The sequence below is a fragment of the Limulus polyphemus genome, unplaced genomic scaffold (genome assembly GCF_000517525.1).
Source record: "Limulus polyphemus unplaced genomic scaffold, Limulus_polyphemus-2.1.2 Scaffold10374, whole genome shotgun sequence".
Taxonomy (NCBI): domain Eukaryota; kingdom Metazoa; phylum Arthropoda; class Merostomata; order Xiphosura; family Limulidae; genus Limulus; species Limulus polyphemus.
In genome coordinates, this window is record NW_013675984.1 from 5200 (window position 1) to 16670 (window position 11471).

General features: G+C 31.3%; 1 protein-coding gene across 2 annotated transcripts in view; it reads left to right on the forward strand.

The window, feature by feature from the left end:
• The window catches only part of LOC106476358 (dedicator of cytokinesis protein 4-like), a 12006-nt gene extending 5193 nt beyond the window's left edge, over positions 1 to 6813 (forward strand). Inside the window, exons 4-9 of one of the 2 annotated variants that reach the window (XM_013937016.2) lie at positions 223 to 373; positions 929 to 1072; positions 2721 to 2970; positions 4503 to 4591; positions 4857 to 5716; positions 6803 to 6813. In XM_013937016.2, coding sequence (XP_013792470.2) covers positions 223 to 373; positions 929 to 1072; positions 2721 to 2970; positions 4503 to 4591; positions 4857 to 5210 — 988 coding nt within the window. In that variant the 3' untranslated portion in view covers positions 5211 to 5716; positions 6803 to 6813. The remainder of the gene's footprint in view (positions 1 to 222; positions 374 to 928; positions 1073 to 2720; positions 2971 to 4502; positions 4592 to 4856; positions 5717 to 6802) is intronic. The other variant, XM_022380250.1, reaches the window with a different exon arrangement.
• Positions 6814 to 11471: the final 4658 nt, after the last annotated feature.

Consider the following 11471-nt stretch of genomic DNA (forward strand, 5'->3'; position numbering starts at 1 on the left):
TGTCTACATCAGTACTTCTGTTCATTGAATGGTAATTGTCTACATCAGTACTTCTGTTCATTGAATGGTAATTGTCTACATCAGTACACTTGTTCATTGAATGGTAATTGTCTACATCAGTTCTTGATGCTCTAGTTCTGTGATTGGTGGTTGTCCGTGTCATATATATTGATAACTGATATTATGAACTTATGATACTCAGTTACTATTCTCTGTTCTTAGCACTCCCCTTCCTCCAGTTCCAGCAGAAGTTCCCTTAAAGAAGCCTCCACCAGACTCTACTAGTAATCGATCTTCTTCCTCAGGGTCAAGTGGGTATGGTCAGATTTTACCGGAAGGGTCAGATGAGGATGATTTTTATACCAAGCCTCAAGTATGTGCTACTTCCTGGTGTTAGATATATATTATGGAATGTGAACTGTCAGGTTTTTTTTAGTGCTAACAACTCTTTCATTATGAGTGTTTATAAGATTTTTTCCGTCACACTTGACCATACAAGATAATGATTTAGAAAATGTGGTGAATGTGCCGAAGTTTATACACCCACACAAGGTTTGAAGCATTTGAATATGCATTTACATATAATATTAATTTATTGTAATACTTTCGATTTATTTTTCACTTTTTTCGCATGATTTCTTCTCACTAAAAGCACCAAATTAGCGTTTCTTGTGGATTCTTGTTTTCCTTAGTTTTTGCCACAAATACAAAGCACTAGTTAGTTTTAATGGCACATAAATTTAACGTCTTTATATGCTTGTCAATAAGATCTTTGGAGAAAGATTACGATTAGTGACGTAGAATGTGAACTAAAACCTAGATATTACTACTGGTCTCTCGTGACCAGAAAAAGATGCCAGTATAATATAACGACCTAATATGATAGACAAAACAATTGTCATGAAATTTTGTGTTAACCTTTTGTCAGGACTATGCAGAGCCTAGGAGTATAGTTGACAGGCCTCTTCCCCAACCCCCTACACGAGCTCTAGGACTTTTACCCCCTGGTGGTCCCCCGCCTCTTCCTACTCGACCCCGCTCGGTCATCCTGGGTCCCTCAACTGATACTAGGGTAACTTGTTTTCAGAAATTGAATGTTATGTTACTTGTAGTGATGACGCCAGTGTTCACTGCATGATTGCTCTCATGTAACGTACGTAATCACTTTATATTAAATATTACCGAACTTTTCTTTTCTAAAATAAGGAATCTTCTCGTAATTAGTCTGTCAAATGTGTCGCCTACTTTATTTTTTTCGTGTTTCATCGTCATCTGTAATTAATGGCTATTAATTTTTTTAAGTTATGTAAGTAAGATAAGAATTTGATTTCTGATTTATTTTAAATGGGCATTTCATTTTGTTGTTCAATCTTAATGGATGTTTAGTCGTTCTTGTATGAATGATCGTTAAAATTTTGTTGCTATAGTAGGAAGTTAGGCATGATTTCAGTCATGAGAGCTCTGAAAAAATAATTCAGATCACTTGGCATGTTCATGGCATGTTTTTTAGCAATAGAAAATGGCATTTTATGTAATAAACTCCAAGATTTAAAAAATTCTCAAATCTAATGTTAGTTATGTTATGTAATAAAGTTTAGTTACATGCTACACTGGACATTGTATTAATTTAATACATATTTCGGTATAAACACATTAAAAATATAAATATATTATAACTATTATTATATTAAATAAGGCTTATTTGATTTGCTTTATGTTTAACAAAAACAAAGTCAAAATTACAAGATTTTTTTGTTTTTAACTTATGTCATCTCTTCATTCCTACAAACTTTGATTGTGAACAATGTTTGTTAAGATGTTATAAAAACATAACAAAATTACACTTTTGTTGATTCTTAAGAGAAAGTTTCAACTATATTAAAGTCCTCTTGTGTATAAAATTTGAACCAGAATGACAGAGAACAGAAATGAATGGAACAAAATACTTCTAAAATAAAACAAATTCTGAAATCAAGACTGGTTGATTTATGTCAATTTTTTCTACTTTGTCCGGAGAAAAAATAATATACCTCAACAAGGTACTTTCATCTATATAATAATAATTATTTGTAATTGTTTTCATAATAATATTTGTTTTGCTTGTAATAACTTAGAGCACATAAAATCTGTTTTATGTTTAGTCTAGTCTTTGTATCTATGGTGTGGCTCAACAGTTGACTGCCCCAAGAATGTATCTTGATTTATCTGCATGTTATCAACTATGGGAAGTATTCTCACTTTCGAATAACATTATGGGTTTAAATCACACTGAATTATCCCACTTCCCTTCCTTTTGGATAAATTAAAACTCCAGTTAACTTGGGGCTCACTAACTTTTGGGCCACTTTGTACTCCTTTTGTGTTTGACGGTACGTTTAGAATATGTTTTTGATTAATCTATATTGGTTAAAAGAATTCAATAAATAATATCTCTCATAAAGTGAACTCTTTGGGTTTAACCCAGGTTCATTAGGTTTTTTTTATATATAAAATTTGTTTTATAAATCTTTGGATTTTTATATTGTAATGGGCCTGCTATAAATACTGTGCTTCCAAATATTAGTGAATAGTAAGTATTTGCGTTATGTTCTCCATAAAACTAAACTGTTATATTTCCCACTTTTACTTTTCATAAATAATATTTGTTAATGCTTTTTTAAAATGGAATATTTTTTGCGGTTGACTTTAAATCTTAAACATCATTTTGTTTTGGATTCCAGGGATCTGAGCGACCTTCTCGAATAGTTTCCAACTCTCGAGACTTTTCACAACCACGTACGGATTCAGCTGAAGACTTCTTTGGCTATGCATCACCCTCACCCCAGCAGCATGGAGCATATAGAGCAGGAAGTCCAAACAGGTGGTCCCATTCTTCCGGAAACACTTCACCATCATCAATGACCCGGAAGAGTTGGTCAGAGTCAAGTTGTCCAGATGATGCCCCGCCCTTACCCCCACGTTCTGATAAAGGTCAGTACTGTAGAGCTAAGCCTTAAACTAATTAATGTGGTTTTAATTCATTAATAAAATACTTTTCATAAAATAATCTCTCATTCTTTTCACAAGAATAACAAAATGGAAAAAAAAAGTTCTTCTAAACTACGATATTTTTCCATCATACACTTATTAATGTATTTGTTAACAGTAATGGGCTATTATTTGCATTTCTGACATGAGATTTGTGTAAATTTATTCTGAAACTTAATTTTCTGTTTCTCCAACATATATTTACTTACACCAAATCCATTATGTGAATTACAACTAAATCTAGAGCTTATAAAGAATATTTTCTCCCATTTTCATACTTCAGAATAACCTTTTTTTTCTCATTTTGGTATTCTTGTGAAAAGAATCAGAGATTATTTTATGAAAATTATTTTATTAATGAATTAAAACCACATTAAATCGTTTAACATATAGAGGGAGTTTAAAACATATATAAAGCTTTAAGGTCAAAAACACACGGGAAGGTTTACATCGTTAAGTTGGTCTTGTTAGAGAAAGCTTTATTATAGAAACTGAAGGGTATCATGGATCGTACAAAACCTGTATTTTATGCTTTTATGTATGTGTGGTTTTATTTATTTCTTTTAAGTTAACAATCATTTTTATATTGTTTCATCTTTATTAATCACTTCCTTTTGAAAATATATTTGTTTCCTTGTGTGTGCGTATGTGTATACATATTTACATCTATGTTATGCTAAAATTCATTCTGTTGAAGAACTATAAACAGATACTTTTTTTTTTATATACAATCGTAAGCTTCAGGGCTGGTAAAGCTATAATTGCAGGTTTGACTCCTAAGGCAGACACAATTCAGATAGCCTATTGTGCAGCTTTGTTTGATAAACAATAAGAAACATGAACATTCATATGTAATAACACAATCTGTTCTAATCATACTCCTGGATTCTGGCAAAGATACATTACTCTGTTAATTAGATTCTTGACCTTAAGCGAAGCCTATCTCCACATTCATAATCCACCTTTTTGCATTTGATAACTTGTAGTTATGAATTCTGTAATATTCAAAATAACATTGTATGTCATTAATATTTAGTTGACTTCTTTCTTGGAATCTTAAAAATTCACAGTTAATTAATTATGAAAATTTTATGTATAATTGTTTATTAAGGGATGAAGAAGATTGATTTTTAGGAATCTGTTGCTAAGGTACCAGTATTAGATTTCATAATTAGTTTGTTTCTCTGTTGCTAAGGTACTAGTATTAGATTTCATAGTGAGTTTGTTTCTCTGTTGCTAAGGTACTAGTATCATAATAAATTTGTTTCTCTGTTGCTGAAGGCCAGTATCATAGTGAGTTTGTTTCTCTGTTGCTAAGATACTGACATGATTCAATTTATTATCATACAAAAAATTTTGCTTTTTTTTTTATAATAGTCGTTTTACTTGTTGACGTGTACTATTTTTCTAAAGTTGAAAGTGCATTCTTGCTAAGCTTTAACCAACTAAACTATTGAGTTTTGTTATCATTTCAGGAAATGAAAAACGTTTGACCACTACTTTAAATGGTTCACTAGGTACTGATGAATCAAAGCCTGCACTTCCCCATCGTGTGGTCAGGAAAGTAAGTTCAAACTGTTTTTGTAACGCTTGAAGTTCTGTTAACTCCCAGTTTATGATTTTGACATGCATCGTAATATTAACAAAGGAAGGACAGGATATTTTGTATTATCACTTGTCATTTCACGCTTCATTAACTTATTGCTTACATTGAATATAAACTTGGTAGTATAATATTTATTTTCATCAACATGTTAGTATAGGTATGTCTAAGCATGAATCCTGTTGTTTAATTAATAATTGTTCAAAAACTATATCATTTTTTTCAGCAAGGATCAGCTCCATCAGTGATGCTTCAAACACAAGAAACTCAGTCTTTATCAGTATATTTAGATTCTACAGCTTCATCATCATATGAGGCTTCACCATTACCTTGCTCTCCTGTACAGACCCCTGAGACTTCGGTCTCTTTTGCTCGAGAGCTACCTCGACCTCCACCTCCCATCCCGGCCAAAAGATCTCTTAACGGTGGACGAAATTTCAACCCTCCCACACCTCCAAACACACCCCTTGATTCTCCATCAGTAACTCCGGACTCTCCATCTCGAAGCATGTACTCTGTGACTTCCTGTCGAACTTCTGTGTCTGGCCAGAGTGCATCGTCAGCCAGCCATGACTCCTAACTGTTTTTAAAGTGATGGTTGAGGGTCGTGTTCCACATATCATGCTGTGTTATTTAATGTAGGACCATTAAATATTCCTCACTTGTTGGTCGTAGCCAAGAACTATGGAAAATTGACTAGATATCGGTGTTTGTTTTTTATTAGCTCACACTCATTCTTGTGCTTGTAAGTTCCATCAAAACATATATGTGAATAATATTTCGTATTAAGTCGATTTTTCTCCCCACTGGATGGGATATTATTCATTTCATCAATTTTTTGTGCTTTTTTTTCGATCCTTTCAATTCTTTGTGTGAACAACACTGTTATTCTCCTCTTTTCTCACTTTTGTAGGTCACAAGACATTGTTTAAGGGTAGTAATAACCAAATTTGATGTCTCGTTTGATATAACTGTGAACTATTGTGTTATTAAATTCATAACTAGATTGTTATTATTCAATAAAAAATAAAACCTGCTGACCTTGATGTGAGATAATAGACTAGCAAATAACAATTTGTTACGTTAGTGTTAAGTAACTATATTAAAGTATAATGATATTCAAAAATCAGTGACACAGAACAACATAACAATGATTTTATCAGGTTAAATAAAATAATTCTGTGTGAAAAGCTCATTTAATACTCTAGTAACAAGTTGTTTGGCCCAAGTTCATGAATTAATTTTAAAAAACTCAGTTCATGCAAGGTAATCACTACAACAATACTGAGTGAACTAGACAACAAGGTCCGAGGTTAAGAACTACACAGTTTCAGTCTGTTTACAGTATTTAATAACTTACTGATGTCAAGGTACATAAATTTACTAAAACTTAGTTACTGTAAGGTAACTAATGTTCCAAGAATAGGTTTTGTGTTTAGCATTGGTGAAAAATAATTTGTGAAATGTGAGAATGGACTATTTGTGATGACCAATAAATTAACCTAAAATAACTAGGCTGCCATATTACAAGGGTTTTACTACTGGGCTTTGTCAAGATATGTGGATTCTCACAAAATAAGCAGATCTTCAATTAGGAATCTTGTTTTAAAAATTATCACAAACTTAAACTCACCGGCTGTGAGATTCATAACAAAAAATAACTATTGAGCACTTGGAATAAAGACAATAAATGAAGTATTAATGCTACTGTAGCAATATCTTAGTGTTTACACGAACAGCATCAAAATGTTTAAAATTCAGATTCTAAACTTAAGTAATTCACATTTTTACTTCAAAAAAATAAATACAAAGTTCTGGCCTACCAATGAATTATACTCACAACAGGTTTCTTAATTACTGACAGGAACAACACATATAACATGTGTTAATCATGAGAAATTCTTGACGTCTTTTAGTAAACATTTTCCATTTCCTGATTCCAAGACTCATTAATTCTATTCAGCTGTGCGACAGGTGATGACCACAGAGTTCAGATATAAAGCTGGTTCTTAATCTACCATTTGTTACAATCCAGATATTGGCACATTGAAGGTGATATGAAGACAAACCACATCTAATGGTTGGAAATCATTAGCCTTAATGAATTTAACTGTGGTTTTTGTGTGTTACTATGTAAATTACACTCAATACTATTCCACGGTATTTCTATAGTTTTGTGTGAACTGACAAAGGTCAGAAATTTAAAGAAAATGTAAATTCAGTCTTACTAACCACCTTACACAAATTTTGATATTCAGTTTTAAACCTTTACCCTTTCTAAAGAAACTTTACCAGTATCCTTACTATATTACATAAACTGTAAGTTAACCCTTACGATAAACTTTAACAAAATTACTTGGAAACCTTCATGATTCTACACAGATAAATAGAACCATAGCTTGCCAGCCCTGAATCTTGATGTAATTCTACACAGAGTGCTGGTCACCTATCACAAGTTTCTGTTTTAAAGATTTACAACATTCTACAAAGCTACCTGCTAAGTCGACTCTAAACAAACATTAACTTAATTCATTCATGTTGTGATTATATTTCTGAATCTTGAAGAAGTTAAAATTTGAAACTTATCTACTCAGACATATTTCTTCATAGGTTTATTAAAGGTAAAATGGGTAGTATGATAATAACATACCAGAGTGGTTCTTGTGTATGAATATATGTGTTTTTTAACATATAGTCTTCTGATTTTAGTTCGAATATCTTTCTGTTAATTGTTTTTTGACTAAATGTTTTAAACTATTTTCAGTTTGTATTAGAATAGCAAAGAAAGTTTCAGAATTATAAGTAATATGGTAGAACATTTTTTAAAGGTAAAGTACAAACTGTTTTTAATGAGCAACTTTTTATAAGAAAATCAAACTTTAAGTTTTAAATTTTGAAGGAAGCAACTAGTCAGTCCAATTGTGAATGAAATTCGTAAAATATTATGTGTCAGTGAATAAAAATTATTCACAATCTTTGTATCTGAAAGTGTAAATACTTAATGAGTGAATTTCATGAAGGTAGAAATGCTAGCTTGGAAAATTTTGTAGACTGTGGTTTACTTAAAAGCATTTTACATGGAGGATATGTTGCTAGAATATCCAACTGTTTTTGATATGTTGAATAATATTTTGATTTTATCCCAACGTTACAAGACCTTGATTTATTATTTCTTAACTAACTCAATTCTAAACTTCATATTGTTGCATTAAACAAGTAAATTTTCAGTCTTGATAAAGGAAGGATTATGACTGCACAGTTTCTGTTAGTTTAAATCTCAGTAATAATCATAATATCCTTCCTGGTGACTAAAGTTTTGTGCCCTAAGTGTGTTGAAATGCTGATTGGTTTTTAAGGCTATAGTTTGTAGGTCTGGATTAAAAGGAAATTAAACTATCATTACTATTCCCCACCCTTCTTCTGTTCAACTTTAAATAATGATGAGGTAGTAGCAAGCCCTTGGATGTATGAATATTTACCAAATCATTTTTTTAATACTTGTTTCCAATAATATATATATATATATTATTCAATTTGTAGCTTATGGATTTCAGAATTACAGACATTTACTTTCAGAATTACTTGTTTGAGTCCTATTTAACATGATTATTTCTGAATATTATGATGTAAAACTTTTAGTTAAATGGCACTGTTAATTTCCTTTCCACTATTGTTTTACAAGTTTGTATAGTCTTATTTTGTTACTTTTTGTGGGAAGCTAATTCACATTCTACTCATTTATTCTGTACCCGTATTCAAGCATTTTTTTGATTAAAGCTTCGGAGATAGGTGACTAGTCTCTCTTGAATGATAGGGCAACTGTTTGTTGTTAAAAGAGAGAAACTAAAAACTTGAATAAGATCCTATTTTTGTTGATTAAGTTTAGCCAAAGACGCACACATCAATTTTTAATATCTCAGTTACTTTTAAGTAGTAACAATGTAATAAATCTAAGATAACTTTATCATTACTAATTTAAAGATACTGAATTCATATTTATTGATGTCAGAAAAAAGACTGCTCACTATTGTGGTGTTTTTATAGTTTTTTTATAATATGTGTGAACATTTTTTTAGAGTTGTAGTTATTCTATTATGCTAGCTGTTGTGTTTTTGTTTTTTTTTGTAATATATATATATATGTTCTATTTTTTAAAGCTGTCATTGTTATGTTTTAGTTAAACATTTAATGGAAACACCTCAAACTTGATTTATGTACAGAGAATTTAGTTTAGTAAAGAACTTTTCTTTATAGCCTAATGTTCGTGTGTAGTACCTTATCGACTATGTACAAAAATGTAATTATTCAAAATTCAGAAACGAGGCTTAAGTTATGAACAACTGGTACTTATATTAGATGTCTGAAAGAGAGTTTGAATTTTTGTAAAACTGAATTTCATTTCTAGACAAATTCTCTGTAACCAAAACGTTTTTTGCTGCTTATGTGACAGACATAGGTTTTGTTTTTTAAAAGGAAGAGTGTGTATGCCATACAGAACACAAACTGTGATTTTTTTAAGGTAGGGAAAGGACAGTTGTAAATCTTATGATTTCATGTATGGAGGGACAATCCACAGCTAAACAGGGTTTATTCTGTGTGGGGCAGTAAAAATTCAGCTGTGTTATTAATTTAAGTATTCTGATGAATAGCACACACACACACACGTACCTAATTGTTGATGTTGTATTTCACTCTACTGGTAGAAAAGTGGTTTGAAACTTATGCATAAATTCTTTAACGATTTTATATAATTTAATCGATGTAGGATAAAAATTATTTTTCAAAAATGTTTCTGTTACAAAAACGAAAGTAATTTTATCACAATGCTTTGAATAAAACTTCTTAAGTTGAATTAGTAAAACATGAATGTGATTTTGTGATAGATTAATTTGACAAATATTTTGTATTAACCTAGTTATTTTTACTGCTGGTAGAGTGACTCAGAAAATTGATATTTTTGTTGAAAATGTATTGTAGATTGTTTATAAATTATTTTATATTGTTTCTGTGACTTTTCTTTACGATATTCTTCAACAATCACTTCCAGTTGATCAGTATGTTGTAATTACAAATCTGAATGTATTTATTATCACCTAATTTACCAATAAAAAAATCTTACAACATGAACAGTTTCCACGTGTCCTTACTTGCATGCTACCACCTTTGTGATTAGATGAGATCTGAACTACCACTTGTACAGAGATCTTGTAAAATATACAGGTTCTACGAAAGAACACTAGACACCTGAAATTTTGTACCCATACAAAATGTCAATCAGAAACAGTTATTAATACTATATTATAATAGTTTTGTTGACTAATTTATTTTCAGCTTTTTATTAGAGTATATTGACATCTTAAATATTAGATGCTGTTACATGAATGACAAAAGATCAAAATGAATTAAATTGTGAGCTACTGCTATCCAACGAAGTGTGAGGGTTTTCGTGGATCTTATACGACTTATATAATACGAGGGTGTATCTCCCAACGGTTGAGCCTCAAAGAATGAGACAGTACGCAAATTTACACAAAGAACCAATCTTTAATTGAAATCTTAACAGTTAAAAGAAAAACAACAACTCGTTATAACACAATATATGGCAAGTGATCATGTGTTTATGTGTGTATTAAATACAAATAGGTGTGTGAATAGCAAAAACGACGATGACGCTAATAAATACTAGGCTCTTGTTATTTTGCGTGTTGTCCCCTCCTGTAACTTAGTCTAGCAGGTAAAAATTAAAAGAATCACAAACAAAGAATGTCCCAAGGTTCTAACGTAACACAACGAGTTAATTCTCGACCCAGGCTTACTAAATAACGATAATAAACCATATAATTTAAACTGAAAAAAAAGCTGTGGTCAAGTTATGTATTATTCACTTACTGGCCTAAGTGCCCGGATTTGCTCGGGTTATTAGGTTGATATGACCATACCATTGTGTGTATTCTGAACCCATTTTTGGATAAAAGTAAAACATATATACTTTTCTTGCTAAGCAACGTGACAGCCATTGTTGGAATTCATTGTTACCGTATGGATAATATAAGTAATACACAGGTGCACACCACCAGGGTCCACCTAAAATAAGTGAATTAGGCTTACCCACACGTCACTTCCATTTGCTAGCGGCAGTAGTAATTTTACTAAAATATAAAATGTTAGAAGAACTATATGATTCCTTTTACTCATTCTGTTACTTCACTATTTCAAGAACGAACCTTAAGTTAATTGTATGTCTAAACCGCCTTCTCTCAGTAATAATGTACAGTACACTCCATTCCGTCCGTATAAAACTATAAATGTACTTTATCCTTTTTAGCATGTGACGTTATAGCCTAGGGGTTAAAGGTTTGTTGCTGACTAACGTATTAATCTAGCCTACAAATGTTAAAATACTACTACATTATTACAGATAGTGGTATTATATTTACACAACTTTAAATAGCAAATAATATTGATAATAACACCCTTTTTCATTAGATTTGTCTCGCAGGGTCGGAATTTGATCGCTAAGGGCGATTGGGTAGGGTCAGGTTTCTTTCAAAACTGATTTTTCAGTAAAAAACGTATTTTCTACCTCAATCAATGTTTCGCGCTTCTTCAGAAGGCTAATACCTTACCAATCACATTATAATCACAGCTTACGTAGTAGCAATACAATTTAAGAACCAATGATATTAATGTGAAGTTAGTTTTTCTTAGTTTAATTACTGAAATTAAAAAAGCCGTAAGAAAAAAAAACGTTGACTGCAAAGACAAAAAACATTTTACACTGAAAAAGGCTTTCCTGTTTCCGTCACATATTTACACTACGCCACCTTCACGTCATTAACAT